The sequence below is a fragment of the Battus philenor genome, unplaced genomic scaffold (assembly GCF_028537555.1).
Source record: "Battus philenor isolate CCGP_79_NKW_IND1 unplaced genomic scaffold, ilBatPhil1.0.hap1 SCAF_3, whole genome shotgun sequence".
Taxonomy (NCBI): Eukaryota; Metazoa; Arthropoda; class Insecta; order Lepidoptera; family Papilionidae; genus Battus; species Battus philenor.
This window is the reverse complement of record NW_027181693.1, coordinates 3,146,863-3,163,277: the sequence shown is the minus strand read 5'-3', so window position 1 is coordinate 3,163,277 and position 16,415 is coordinate 3,146,863. Positions and strand designations below refer to the sequence as shown.

The 16,415-nt window shown below is 32.5% G+C and overlaps 1 protein-coding gene across 1 annotated transcript; it reads right to left on the bottom strand.

Annotated features, from left to right (window-relative positions):
- Positions 1 to 473: 473 nt before the first annotated feature.
- LOC137926491 (acyl-coenzyme A oxidase 1-like) lies at positions 474 to 14,783 on the bottom strand. The gene is made up of 13 exons (XM_068770100.1): positions 14,599 to 14,783; positions 11,968 to 12,124; positions 10,302 to 10,470; positions 8,721 to 8,844; positions 7,271 to 7,515; positions 5,882 to 6,045; positions 5,235 to 5,397; positions 4,062 to 4,252; positions 3,473 to 3,622; positions 2,458 to 2,563; positions 1,926 to 2,078; positions 1,260 to 1,376; positions 474 to 960 (listed from the first exon to the last, which is right to left on the bottom strand). The coding sequence occupies exons 1-13, from the start codon at positions 14,723 to 14,725 to the stop codon at positions 817 to 819; spliced, it is 2,010 nt and encodes a 669-aa protein (XP_068626201.1). The 5' UTR covers positions 14,726 to 14,783; the 3' UTR covers positions 474 to 816.
- Positions 14,784 to 16,415: the final 1,632 nt, after the last annotated feature.

Sequence of the window (16,415 nt, the reverse complement as noted above, 5' to 3'; positions counted from 1 at the left end):
CATAGTCGTTTGTTTTAAAGAAAAAACTATTATCATTACTCATATTGACGTCATATGTGACATCTCTCACGGCAACTCTTGATCAACTATGTGATTCTCATGTGTTGCCATATATGAAATAACACATTCTACTCATACATCAATTCGAATTTTTTGTCATGTCTTTTATCCGGTATGAAATTTAAAATCATATTTTTCAAGAATAAAAAGAATTTAATTTTTAGAATTCTTGATTTCTATTATGTTTATTATATTACATTTTCCTACTTTACACAATATATACTCACTGTATGCTACCTATGCGGATAGATGGCGCTATTACGGAATGATAAATAAAAAGCAAGTTCTGTGTAATTTTTTAATAACATTTAATATAAATTAATTTCAAATACATTATTACATAGTAATTTGATGAAGAAAAAATATAATTTATTTGGTTAATTTTCATCTTAAATTTTAATGTTTCTAAATATACGTTTTATAAGATACACAAAACAATTTTTTATTCGTTATCAAATTTATATTTTTATAATTCGTTATAAATTTTTTAATAATAATGACATTTATTATTCCATAAATTGATGTGTATATTACACACTTCATTAATATTTTAGATGATTTATATTTATTTTAGTGTTATTCAAATGCCGGACGTAATAATCTCGATCAAACATTTTGTCTTAACTTCGTAATCGCGTTTTTTTTTGGATAACTATGACTTAAATATCTGAATAAACGATTACTAAACTCACATTGTACATTTAAGTTTTAAATCACGTTAAGTAAGTGTGACAACGACCATGTTTCTCTAAATTTTCACAATTTTCCCCGCATCAACGGTTTTATATATTTTTGAAAACTTGACTGTACCGGCATGTCGTTTAGAGGACTCTTTTCGGCCTCTGCCATTAAACGTTCATATATTTGACCGTCGTAAGCGCCCAACGTTGAGTGTAAAATCTAGAAAAATAAGTTAAAAAAAATATTTTATAACAATATTTTATATTTCCTTTGTAAAATGGATACATTATTATAATCACTTTAGTTACATTTTCAGGATAATTCAATGGCAACAAATTATTAACTTTAACACTTTTATAACATTGACATTAAAAATTGTTCAGAATAGAGAAATTATCGAATAACTTAGTATTTATATCTTGATACAAAATTTAAATTTTCTAAATTATTTACCTTTTGTAGTAAATGTTTAAATTCTGTTTAAAATATGTATGACATAGTAAACATAGTTTACTAACCTCGTCTCTAAAGTCGAAAGCATCTACAAGCCCTACAGCATTATTTCTCAGCAAAGCCAATAATTCCTCATATCTTTGCTGCAACCTATTAAGGTCGGTCTCATTAATATTGGTATACTGAAACAAAACAATTATTCAAATTTAACTGCCAATATAAATATAATTCCTTTCAACATAATTGGTCTCCAGCAGGATTTGTTCGATTTTCAAATCGAATTGAAGATAAACGGATTGTCATATTATGTTTACTATAGATCAGAGATGTGATACAGTCTTGAGGATTACTACTACTAGTGACTATAATATATATATATATATATATATATATATATATATATATATATATATATATATATATATCAAAGTACACTAATACCTCTCTTTGCGTCGTGGTTACATTCCAAAAAAACACGCCGCGAAGTGAATTAAGATTTTCTTTAGCTAACCACGTAAAAACTCGAACCCAAAACAACATAACCTCAAAAATCTAACGACACACGGTAAAAATTACTACTAATTAATCAGCGACGCAACTTTGAAAAAACGCAAAACGAAATAACGCAAAGCAAGGTATTGGTATATACGTGGAATCGAACTCGCAATATACAGTGCCACAGTTAACAGTTAAGCTATTTTTGAATTTCCATTATAGCCGGTAAAACATACCCTCAAAAGATCGCCTGACATTTCCAATGCCCAGTATATGAGGTACAGGGACGCGAGCTGTTCCATCACAATCTTGACGCTGTTACTACTTGTTGCTGTGAGACGCTTTATTTCACTCCAGTACGTCCGACATATCATCGCCCTACAGTGAGACTAAAAAGGAAAATTCATATGACAATAAATTCAACATCAAAATGTTAATTAAATATCTTAAATATATAACAAAGATTCCTAATCTACTCGTACGGTTTATACAAGTAGGTTAAAGTATAAAACTAATTTCTGGTAATAGTATAAAGCAAGGATGAACAACACGCGGCTTGCTTTAAACATGCTTATGTGGTCCGCAAAACATTTATAATATTTATAGACTTTCTTCCATCAATACATAGTTATAAAATTAATTATAATAAAATAGTAGTTGATACTAAACCGATTTTATTTTTGCGAAGAATTACTCATGCGATGTAAACGTAGGTTATGTTTAGCTGTTAGTGTGTATATTTAAAATAAAATAATTAAGAATAAGTACCACAGCTGCCGCGACTAACCGCACAGTTGTCAACTGCCAAGCATCCTCGAAACACATCCCGGACTTCATGTGGCGTCGAATATTTTCATTGCATGCTGATATTTTACTATTGAAAAAATGTATTCTATTTAAAAAAAAAATCTTTAAAATAACATTATTAATATAAAATACCACAATTAAAAACAAACTGTTCCATAAAACGGACACGGTTTAATATGTAAATAATTGGTTATTGATGTAAAAGTTTTAAAGAGACGAATATGTAGTTCATTTGCTGCCAAAAATATGGCACACATTTAATCTTTCAATCAAATGGTTTTATAAATAGCAACATAATGATAATAAATATTGTCAGTAAAATTATTTTCAAAATTATTATTAAAATGAATTGTTTTCTACTTTATCTGTCTCTGCATATTTTGTACTGCCAATAGTAATAAGCCGTTATCCAATAAAAATAAATAAAATTACATATTTCATAGTGATTAAAAATACATGTAAAAACTCTAAAGCTTACTGCTGACAAATGAACGACGTTTTCACCCCTTTAAAGTTTTGGTATATTTAATCAATCATTCTGTATAACAACTTCAACAGTTTAAGGTGACAGAAGGCTGTGATTTACGATCTCTGGTCGTTGGTTTTATTTCTTGCAAATTGTAATAATTAACTGGTCACATCGTGTGGAAACCGGCATATCGTTAGAACAAACATCAGAACTGTTATCCATGATGGGCCAATGTGGAAAAATGCGAAACTTTAAACCTTCGCACGTTACTAGTAAAAGACTTTAAACTTCATATATGAGTACAAAAATAGGGAAAATATAATAGCGAGGTATATATATATTATAAATAAAGACCAGCTTGTTATACTATCCCAAGGCCCCGACTTCGATAAATCCATGCAAATGAATTCATAAGGAAAAAGCGAAGAGTATTCAAATGATATTTTAACAATCATTTTAACATATTTCTTTAATAACATTGAGTAGAACCTTGTTTCAAAACATTACCCTGCAGCGATAGCTTCAAAGGAGCATATCATTCCTTCGGCGGAATCGTTCCACGTCATTCTTTGTTTAGCGACAGCGGCAGCCAAGTAAGATACGGTTGGTGTAAGGGGATTCCCATTCTCCGCTTGTTCCCAAGCTTTCACCAAAAACCTGTTAGATGCATAGTACTAATCAATTATACATTAATTTATTAATGTTATTATCATATTATTTGTAATGGTTATGTCGTACGACATGAGACGAATGCCAAAAGAACTCAAATTGATAGAAACAAAACAAAATAAAATCATATTTGCGATCGTAGGTCGCTGGTTAAATTCCCGGAATATAATCTTGTATTTTTCACACTTTGAATATTATTAAAATAAAATTGTCATTACTCACAAACAAGTTTCCAGAAAGATTTTAAACAAAAATAGATACAATGATCGGTCTTGCGCTGCCCGATCTCAGCGACTTCATGCGATCTAGATTGTCTTTATGCACGAATTTAACTTATTTCTATTTTGTGATCACATTCACTAATAAACAGTAGGTACAGCAATTCATTAAAGACGTTGATGTTTATCTGCCAATAAAACAGAAGTACCTGGCCGTCTGCAACAAAAGCACCGTGTAGTCACCCTCGTAAATCCTGGTAGCAGAGACGTAGGAGTACAAGAGTGGGAGATTGGAGGAGAGCATGTACCCGTGACCCCCGCACGCGTACCGACACTGCTCGATGTACGCAGCTGCATCCGACGTGCTTACAGCTTTAAGACAGCTGGATAATGCATGGAGCTAGATCCACAGCAAAAAAATATGAATTACTTTTTGTTACAGAAATTGTTTATAGGCAGTGTTTTGAGTTCAATTATTTAAAAAAATACCTTGGTAATGGTAAATGGTCATTGCTAGGAGAAATTTTGCTAGTAATATTACTAATAAATTTAAAAGTGTTAGAACTGGGTGAATAAATAATAGAATAAATTATAGCAACGCTACTGTCAACAAGCGAGGTCAGAGCACCTTCATGCATTATCGTCATCATCATTTAAGTCAGAAATTTTAAGTAGCATTTAAGACAGGAAGACAACAGAATCACAAAGACCTGCAAAAATTTTTTGTCAAGTGTAAACGAGTATATGTTAACCTACATATGAGGGATCCAAGTGCAAAAGCATGTATATCGAATATTTGTGTGTGTTTTCTACTGTGGCAATTCTCTATGAAATCTTTAATAAGTTTAATGAAAAACTCATGCACAGGTTCTCCTACATCTTACAGCGAGAAGAAAGCCGCCTCTATTACGCTCGTAAGCTGCAAAAGCATCACTGTGTGGTTTGACCAATCAAAGCTAAGTATTTAGTATGCGTCTCTTTGCATTCCAAAATGGCGTCTTCTTGTAGTTGCGCTTTGTGTGTAATTATAACACAACTTTACGATTTACTTTTATCTTTGTTATAATTTCATTGTTATTTTTTTTCTATTCCAGACTTGTGTTAAATTAACTATGATAAATGATACCTTAATATATTATTTCAATTAAGATGTAAGGAATTAATAACTTTTGGCTATACAACGTTTGCAAGGATAGATAGTACACAATAATCAATTTAAGCATGTAGTAATCCGAATTTTGAAAACACTTTTTCTTACTATAATTACGTTACTTGTTATACATTGGATGATAAACTATACTTTCACCCCTACAAAGCTTTTCCTTCTGTAACCTGTATACACTTATATTTTCTCAAATCAACAAGAGAATTTGCAAACTAACTTCGGGTAAGGAATCCGTGTTACCGCTTTTCATATTAGACAGAACTGTTTCGAAGGTTCTCCAAAGCCATAGCCCCGTTATATGCAGTGCATGGGCAGTACTAATGCATATGAACAACTTATGTTGTTGCGTAAGATAGTCGATGATCTGGGGTTCAGGTTCACTGAAAATTAATTAAAGCTTTTAAGTTCCACAACAAAAATTTATATAAAAATAATAACAGATACAGGATAAGTACAAGAAATGAAATAAAAACGTAACGCCTGAATATCGTCTTCCAATTATTAACGAATCCTTCATGGATCCTGTACACATATATATAATAAAATTCCACAAATATGTTAGACCTTAGTTTCCTAGGTCTAAATGTAAAATTAAAAGCATATTCTTGAATCAACTTTATTTATTCAAGAGTTTTTATCTGTCCTTAATGCTGAGATTTTTGGCATATCTAGAGACATCAAATTTTATTAAATTTAATTTAAAGAGAGCTATTGAGTTTCTAGCAGAAAAAAATCTCAGCAGATTAGCATTCTTACAACCATAATGTTAAAATAATTGACAATTCAAAAATGCATGTAAATTCTATACCTATTTGAATAAATAAATATATTTCAAATTTATATTTGTAATTTAAAACCACATACTCAGGTTTAGGCTGCGACTGTCTTCGAACAGCGGAAAAGCGTACGGCAATGGTGACAGCTTTCGCCAAATTATTTGCCACTTCCGCCACCATCGTCACCCTCACAAACACCATGGTACCATAAGTCAGCTTTGCATGGCGAGCCACTTTCACATATGTCCCGTCCTAGAAGAATTTCGGTAAAGTATTTTAACTTCGTACAATTCTTTCTTGTCAGCGATCTAAATATGTAACAACAGCTAAGACATTACTCTAAAGACAAAACATTAACAGTTGAGGTAGGTTCTGAAACCAGTTCTACTTTACTACTCTTTTCTTCTTCTACTACTTATATAGCTTTGGCTACTTGCAGCTTCATCAGAATTGAGCTCGCAGAAACGGGAGGTCTTCGAGCTAAAAATTTACGATGGGTGATCGTACCCCAGTTACTACGAAGACGAATGCACGAAGAGGGACTATACCCGTGTAGGTGTATAGTGTTGTGAGTGTAGTGTAGTCTAATGTAAGAGTTAAGTGGGCTAGGCGGACGCAGCAGCCGGTATTAGCGTAATGCGTGTTCGTTGTATCGTATATCGTAGCGTTGTGATGACGAGGGGAATCTATTTAAATTTCGCTTTGAGAGTGGTGAGGAGAACCAACTTCTGCAACTAAATTTAGTTCAATAAGAATTTGTTAATGCAGCCATTGCTTACATTGGACATTTTCCTGAATACCCACATGGTAACAAAAAGATCTTATCTTACTCTAACAAATTTTTCTCACCTAATAAAATCGATGGAAATATGATTTCAGCCGTAACAAATCCAATGCTTGACATAGACACGTCTCCCAAAGATTTACAATAGAACCGTTTGGAAAATGCCTCTATGCGTCTTTTGATACAGTATACATACATAATTTTAAATATAAAAAATTTGTACTGTAATCTATTAACATTCTCGTAAGGTTTTTTAAATTATAATTTCATTATAGTATGTGCGCTTGTTAGTACCTGACATATGCTAGCAATAAGACAAAGAAAAGCACGGTTAACAAGACGCACACATGATATTTGAGTAGAGACAACTTGATATATGTCTAACATCGCCGACCTACCGCTGTCACACCTTAAAAAGTAACATTTGCATGCACACTATAGCTGCGACTCTCTTTAAGTAAGAACATAGTCACGCTTTTATACTATTGATTATCTTTCGTAACATGCCTACCTAGATTGCATATAATGAAAGAAAAAAATAAGTTAGTTGATTTTACTACTGGGTCGAATTTACTAACTTTATACATAAAAATAAATTTGAAGTCAATTCAACTCTACATTCAAGTTACCTGTTGAACAGTATATAAGTTTATAATTCGATTTCTTAATATAAGTTTTAATGAAAACAAATACCTTTAACACTTTAGCATTCTTCATCATCATATTCTCTCTCGGAATTCTGTAATTGTTGAAGCGGAGAAACCCATTATCTGCGGTGTTGAATCCCATCCGCAATCCAATGTCTCCAACTTTCACACCAGGCAAGGGTTCGTGGGTCTCCAAGTCTCGTATTTGGACGATAAAGGGATGTGTTCCATGACATTGACCTTTCGTATACAATTGCGCTATAACTATACAATGATTTGCAGTATTGCCCACTGAAAACAAAGTGTTCGAATACAATGTTTGTAACAAATAAAACAAATAAAATACATGGTCCACGAATTTTAAACAGTATAGTAAATACTGCGGTATATCCGTTTAAATACGAGGGTCAATAATATATCTTTATACATACAGACACACTCACACACACATGGATATACATATATGAATATTTACACACATAAGTTTAAAACACCACGAGCGACGCTTGATATTTAATGAAAAACAAGAGTAAATAAATACATAATAATTTAACTATAAGATCTCAGCATATAAATGTGTTATTTAATGATTACAATAGTATAAACTAAGTATTAGGTGATAACAAATCAAATACATTATTTAATAAGGCATTGAAATAATTCGAATATCTTTTGGAGTTAAACTACGCAAATTCTCTTTTTAATTTTTGCAGACAAGAAAATTAGTCAGTTTCAGTCTAGTAAAAAAAATCCGACAAACTTATTTTTATGTAATAACAAAGCATTGTATCAAGTAAACCGTTGAAACATGTGCCTTTATACTTAACTACCTTTCCCGCGCCCGATTCACGAGCATATTGAACCCTACCTCAACACCTATTTGCATTCGAATTTACTAAAAATAGATTTTTAATTGACCTCAACTTAGCATAACAGATATTTAGACCAAGTTTCAAGTCAGTTAGCCTTACGGTTCAAGAGATATTGTGATGAGTTCATAAGTAGCTGAAAATCTCTTATATAAATGGGTATATGTATACACGTACATAGATTTTAAAAGTGAGATTAAATATGCGCCAAACAACAAGCGATAAAGAGCAAAACATTTTTTGTAAAACCTATGGCATACAAAATCAAATAAAAAATTAGTATGTTAATATTATTTCTATTAGTAATTCCAAGTGATTCACTCAAAATTATCAATGGAAATCTGATTAATTATTAATTCATATTCTGCGTATTTAAGACGAGGTCGATAAAATTACAGTAATATTGAAAAATAAACTAAATAGTTTTAAAGAAATAAGCAAGGAAGCATAGATATCATAAATCTAGTTCACAGACTCTTCCGCTCTGTGAACTCAGTACCGATGAAGCTGTAAAAGCCTTAGGGCAAGCATTAACATCTTCAGAAACAATAGAACAATAGAGATATAATTAAAATAACGAGACACATTTAGTTTCACAATTTTAAATAAAATTCACATTGTACTTACGACCCCCGGCCCACCATTTGCTGGACGTCAGCGTTGGACTGTTCAACACAAACTCTTCTTTATCGGGATCATACGTGGCAGTTGTTTCCAGGCCCCGGATAAAGGTACCGTGGCCCAGTTCCGTCTGCAAAATATTATAAAAGCTTGCTATACCGATTATTGGTTAAATTTTTTCCTTTCATATTTTAGTATTGCAACAAGTCAACAAGTATGGCAGATACTCTATGTTTGACACTGCGGTGGTGTAACATAACTTCTGAAGATGCCCCGTGGAGTGGTGAAACACGTGTTGAGTTATTTGGCGGTTGCAGTTGTGTAGTTCGCATTGTTTGCCGCATGCGCATTTGTCAGCGGGCTGGCGGGCGGTGCACTTTGTTGCACGACTACCACTGCATGTGCGGAAGTGGCTAAATATTGGTCCTTTTCTAACAAGTATGACAGATACGTTTTTTGTATACAGTGTGATTGGTTATAGGTGTAATAGGATTAAAGTGGTTTAAATAATTCAAAATTACCTAACGGTGGTCGGTACGCGCATACTACAATATACTGTTGAAACAACACAGAAAAATTCAATATTACGTTCAACAGGGAAAGCCACTGTCCTTGCGTGAATTACATGTTTCCTTTCTGGTTATTATTAGAAATCCGAAACAAATGGCATTCTGTCTAACGAACGGATTAGATACTTATAATTATCTACATAAATAATATATAGTGATTTTGTCATCATGTGCGTAATACAAATTGAATTTACATTAAGTTTACTAACAAATAGTTTCTATTCTATTTCCTAGACGTCCCTGAATGTTTTGATGTACCCTATTGAATGTATTTTGATTGGGCTTTATATTAATATTCAGTTTAAATTAGAACTGTAAGTATTAGTGTTGGCTATATAATTTGTCGCATTCGTTAAACAATGTACAACTTACGTATATTGTGTTCGACTAGAATAGCAATTTGTTTATTATAATGTAAAAGCAGATATACTGTATCTTTTGTCAACGTACAACTATTATTTATAATTACTATTGATGATTTATGGTCAGTTTTAAAGAGTAAAGCTTGCTCTAAACGCCATGATAATTTGGAGCCTCTAAAAATCCATACGAATGGCTGTGAAGAATTTTACCATAGAAAGAGTGCGTGGATGAGTATCAATAACAGATAACTGGCCTCAACATTTAAAGGACTGTATTGCAGCCAATAGAGACCACTTCGCATAAGCTTTATATATTTTTATTGGTTTTATATATATGTTAGGGGGACCGAAAAGTAATGTCGTTTCTGTCGACATATTATTCAGAAAAACCGATTCATTTTTACCGCTCCGGCATTTAAAATTTGTATACTAGATGGCAAAATGTTGTTGATAACGAAGGTGAATATATTGTTGATTAGAAATAAAAACTTGTTAAAAATGTAGTCGTGTAAATTTAACTTAAGAAAGCGACATTACTTTCCAATCTCTCTGATATGCAGCGAAACTGAGTAGATAATGTAGAGTATCGGGGTAAGTAATAAAACGTTGTATAAAAATTTGTTCTACAAATATACGTAATATAATTTGTAACTCACCTGTGCGTATGCGCCGATAATTTTCAAGTTCAATGCGAGGGGTAGCCATTTTGATTGTTGTTCCGCTGTACACTGTCCAATGATGGTCGGCACAAACATACCCAGATGTAGCATAAAGGGCGAGACTTCTTTGAAAAAAGCATCTGAAGTGCGCTTCAATGCCGAGTTTCTGAAGTTAACCAACAAAATTCATCATCATTTCAACACATATGACTAAGAAGTCATCTAATTATATACGACTAAATGACGGCAGTTGAGACCCAAATGTTCTCTAGTAACGACGAGAAGCAGTTAACGCGGCATGGAAGGGCTCCCTCTAGTTAGTAGATAGGCGATAAACAAAATTAAGTATTTTTAAATAAATAATAAAAATCTAAATATAAATATTCAAAGCAAGAAAAGGACCAATATCTTGCTTAGGATGGACTTCCGCGAGGTAACGCCTGATTCCATTAAATAAATATTCAATACCACAATCGCTATATCCATAAAGCTAACTGGTATTTTATAATCTGTGTTTGTATCATCATAACTCCAGCTGAAGGACATCCACTGTTGCACATAAGCCTATAAAACACCTGCATGCAAGTCAATTCCAATTTACATTACAATGCGTCATTCCATCGTGTGTGAAAGTTCAAATTTGGAATGTAATTAAGTGGATTGTATTCGAAAATCGGTCTGAAGACCGACCCGACCTGACCGTTGCACTGTTTTGGCTATAAATAATACACTAGAACATTAATAAATTATAAAAAGTTATTTTAAAAACATATTGTTTATTTGTAATAATTTTAGATACACGACATTGTTGGTTGCATTATCTTGTACGGAAATAGGTAACTTTGATCCTTTTTTTATTTATTTATTGACATAGTAAATGAGGACTGCACAAAAAAAATTGTTTCTGGAAATTTTTACAACAAATGACTTAATAATATACCGAAGAAACTGGGGGTTAATATTTTTTACGTAAATAATAAACACGTTCACGTATTGTAAATTTATAGCTTATTTCTTATATTAAACGATGAAACATGGCCACGAAGTGGGTGAACTCAAAATCCATCAATTTAATGATCATATACGTTCATCAATTTTCAAATATTCGGCTGATATTTGTGAATTTGTGAATTTTTGTAAAATATCTGATTTATTCTTAACTTAATAATTAAATTTAAATTAAATTTAAAAAATTAATCAACTTTTGCTATTATTGAAATAAATACGACGGAACATAAGTAAGAGGAATCAAGCAACCGAATCTTTAGTCACTAGTAATATTATTAATACCACTAATTAGTACACTATACTACCAGTTTATCTTTCTTATACTTTATATTTGAACAGAGTTAGCCTAACGGTAGAGGACTGAGACCTCCGATCAGAGGTCACAATTTCGATTCCCGGAATACAATCTCCAATATTTCACAATTTGTGATAGATAGCACTGTCCTCTGAGTACCATAATACCGTACTATGATAGTCATACCGCCTACCAAGCGTGGCTATTATGATTTACCCCTTTAAAAATATCTTTGGGAGAGTCATGTGCTTAGCAGTGGGTCTATGGGCTGAAACAACGGTACCATACATTCAACCAAATTGTTGCTTATATTACAAAAAATCTACGGTTTAACTCAAAAGTAAATGAAACAATTCTTACCCAAAACCTTCTAGCCCGCTGATCTCCAGCAGTTCATTCTTAATGAGTTTGCCAAATAAAACAGATTTTCTAACTGCATTGTCGTACCTCTCCTTAAGGCTTAAACACTCCTCTGGTATTGGATCTATAGAGACTCCGCTGTTCAAAACAATGTCCTCTGAAAAATGACGTTAATGAAATTCGAAAACAATTTCCTTAAAAAAACTTTAAATCCTTTACTTTCGAATGCCATATACATAAAAGGATAGGATTATTTATTGGATAGGGTTATCCAACGGTAGCTTGGTGATAAAACATTACAATTTAACTCACAATTTAACTATAAAAATCTGAATTTAAATACGATTAAACAAAGACAAATGTACGACAGAGTTGCTTAAGAGTCTTATAAGAAAGTTCAAAATCATCCAGAGAGCATTGAAGAGGGCTACTCAGAATTTCGCTGCGGAGTCGGATCAGAAATGAGGCGATCCGCAGAACAACCAAGGTAACAACCAACCGACTTAGTTCTAAAAATTGCTCGTCTTAAATGGCAGTAGACGGTCGTTGAGACAGCAAGGATCTTAAGTGGCGACCACATGTCACTTCAAGTTCGTGTAGAGTCGCTGGAAGCGGGCAGCGCAAGGCGATTCATCGTAACGATATTTGAGGGTGGCTTCTGCCTTACAGTGAATATCTATCTGCTCACGTGAATGAATGAACGATTGAATGAAATGTTCAAAATTTTGAAAATATACAATAAAAATAAATGTAACTCATAATAATAGTAAATTTTATTTAATATGCATATGTATATGTGTAATTTATGCAAATATTCTAATAAAATAAGTGTTTATTTGTAAGTAGACAATAAGTAATTGTATTTAATTAGTTTAGTATATTATTACGCAATTAACTTCTTTAACTTTTACAAACCTATTTGCTATCTTTGCACCATCTTAGTTTAACGGGTAGAGAATGCTTATGCATATGCACGCTTTTAATATAATGTGGTACTGAACCTGCTGCTGCATGAGTTTACAGTTATTTTTCTCATGTTCATCTGACATAGATAGTTCGTTACATACTTTATCTGGTCGTGCGCATACCTAAGACGCGGTGTAGAGATGTCGGTAGCTTTTTAATTCTATCATCGTCCAAGGCAATACTACACATGGATACAATGCTTATAGCGGATGTCAAATATTTTTCATTTTTCTTTCTCCTCTCGAAGCTATCTATGGTTGTTTCTAAACAGCGCACAATTCACAAAATAAATTCCGCTTTCTTTTAATCAAACCCGCGACTTACGATTGTAACCCGTTGACCTTGACCAATTACCTACGAGTACTCAAAATTGTTATCACTTTTCTTTTAATGATAAGCTGATACATTTCCTTTATCGTATATCATAATCAATATGAAGGTATTTTCACGCTGTAAACACTAATACTATTTTTTGTATGTTATTATGATGACCAGGGCTATTAGCTTGTGTTCATAATACTTTAAATTTTGATTGCATTCAGTTATGTAATTTACAACACATGTTATACACACTTGTACACACAATTCTTGTAATTATTAGTATATGAATCGATATATATATATATAATCATGATACCGGTTCAAATGTACTAAGATTTTAATACTATATACTTATAAAATAATGACAAATGTTCTTTATGTACAAAGAATCGTTTCAGTCTGTAGACACCCATTGCATCCCCCAAATATATTTTCTGACGAAGGCCATTCCGGTACATACCACAATATATCTTCGTATTATTGTAACAAAAATCTTTTTTAGTATTGTACTTTAGGTGTATCGTAAGTGTTTCGTTTATTTTAATCATAAGCCGCCCACTGTTGGACATAGGCTTCTCCCAAAGATTTTCAATAAGACAGGCACAAAAGTGATGAACCTGTTATGGTCATCTCTTCACCTAGTGGTTTGAAGTCCTAAGTTGCAGTTGCCGGGCTGTGGTCTCCACTCCAAAACCTAGCCCCGGCGGCCATCTGTTCTACTCGCTATGTCGCCCACTGTCACTACAACTTTCTTATCCGCTAATTCTTGTGTAATATTTGTATAATATCTTTATATAAATAAATCAATTAATTATATGTTTAAGTATGTATGTCTATGTATGTTTATGTACGTTTGTTTGTAAATAAGTATGTTTTTTACACGTTAACTACCCATTGTTAGTACCTCTGTCTTGCCTTGTGTGATAAGACCGCTTTTAGTACTTTTTTGTATATTATTGTGAAACTATTTAAATTTATCCTAATGTGTACAATAAAGAATATTAAATTAAATTATTATAATAAAGATCATATTTTTTCTTACAACTCACAAAAATAAAAATACAACACAAAATTAGGCACAAAAACTGAAAGATATAAGTTGTGGAGTTTTATCTCTATATAAAAAAAGGTTTTCAACTACGCGCAAAAATTAACTGGAGAAAAACCTAAGGCCAATATTTATTAAATCGCAAAGATGTAGTGAATTTATTTGACCTATAGACAGTCTGGAGGAACATTTTAGCTTTGCGGGCTTGTACAAGATGCTTAAAAACATTTCACGTTAGTTTATATGTATAATAAACCGGTTATAATCATTTACTGTCACTATTTAGAAAAACTTACCAATTTTTCTCCTCTGCAACGTCTTATCTTTGCCGCCATCTAATATAAACGTTACCTCTTCTATATTAAAATTACATTTCAACCTTTCTTTCTTGAGATCCGGATTTACATCTACATTAGCCACCATTGTTTTGTTAACGAAACAATATAACACGTTATCACAATCGACCTCGCAGTTCGGAGCGTTCACATGCACTGAAATTTTTAAGACAACGACTCCAACGAATATATAACTGTATATGTAAATTAAATATAGTAGATATGCATAATTACTTAAGAAAATACAAAAATTTATTACTAAAAATTCAAACTTTCATTTCCACTATTCTCATACTATAAAAATGTGTAATATATAATTAAACTTAATGTAATTACTAATACAATTTTGATGTTGACAGTATGTAGATTGAACTTTCTGGAATACGACTTGAAATGTCCACCGGTTACCTGTGTAAGTGTCCAAATTTTATGTTCTATGTTTAAATGCACTTCATGCTAAGACTTCGTACAATATACGTCCATTTAGCGTGGAGAATCAATCCCTTACTACAATTAGTACAATTAAGAGCTGTGTAAACTCGACTCATAAATGTATCGATACTTAAAAACATTTCATTAAGTGTAGACAAGGATTTGTTTTGTACCGTTGTCAAGCGTTCAATAAGCCTTTGTTGATAAAATGTTTTACTTATCCTAACAACACATACGTTCCTTTTTATTGTAAAATAAAAAAAAAATATCTAAAAACTCTCAATTCCATTGCTACATACAAAGGCGGACTAATGCATAGTTGACCTAAATATCACTCACTGTTAACCACAAAAGAGTTATTTATTTTATGGACATTAGAGAAAGATACTACAAGCTGATCTTTATTTATATTCCTAATCTTATGTGCATTTTTGTTTGTCTTTTTGTAATTTAGGTGAACGCTCCTTGGTACGCAGTTGAACTCTGAGGTGGCACTCGCAACACGTATATCAGGAGTGACCAAGCTTTTTGATATTGCGAGCCATTTTTAGAAATTTCAAATTCTTTGCGAGCCGCAAATGAATACGCGTTAAAAACAAGAAATTTTTTTTTACAAAAATAATAAATGTACAAAATACGTGTTATTTGTATTTCGCTAATTTTATGGTGGAATAATAATTATTATTCGCACCTGTAATTTCTTTCGATTTCTCAGGAGCTGACATAGGTAACGTAAATTTAAAATAATGAAATAATTCGGTCAATAAATCGAAGCCAAAAATAATCGTACAAAGAGCCGCATGTCGCTCGCGAGCACAAATTGGCCACCCCCGGCGTATAGGATATGGGCCGAAATACAACTCGAGCATTCGCTATTATAAAGCACATATGTAAATATATAGGTTGAGCCAGAAGATATATGCATTTTAAAATCGCACAGAAAAATAATAGAATTACGTATTTTGGAATGCAAGAAAGGTTTTAACAAGATGACGCCACCTTTTCATACTTCCATAGACTTTTTACCAGTTGTACATTCCTTCAGAACATTCCTCCCCAGAGTCCAGATTTCACGCCACTGGATTTTTTTCTCTGGAGGTAACTCATGAGTCGCCTTAACCCAAAAAAATCGCAGATGATTGCCCAGGCCATTTACAACATCCGCAAAGAAATGTCCACTATTCCATGAGCGATGTGCCAACGAGTTTTCACGGATTTTAAGTCTAGATATTTTATGTTATTTTATAAATACCCGCTTACTTAATGGCCCAACTTGTATTATACACACATACTGTCTCTTGTAAAAGATTCGCCCTAGTAAAGCAGTTAAACCATATTGCACACTG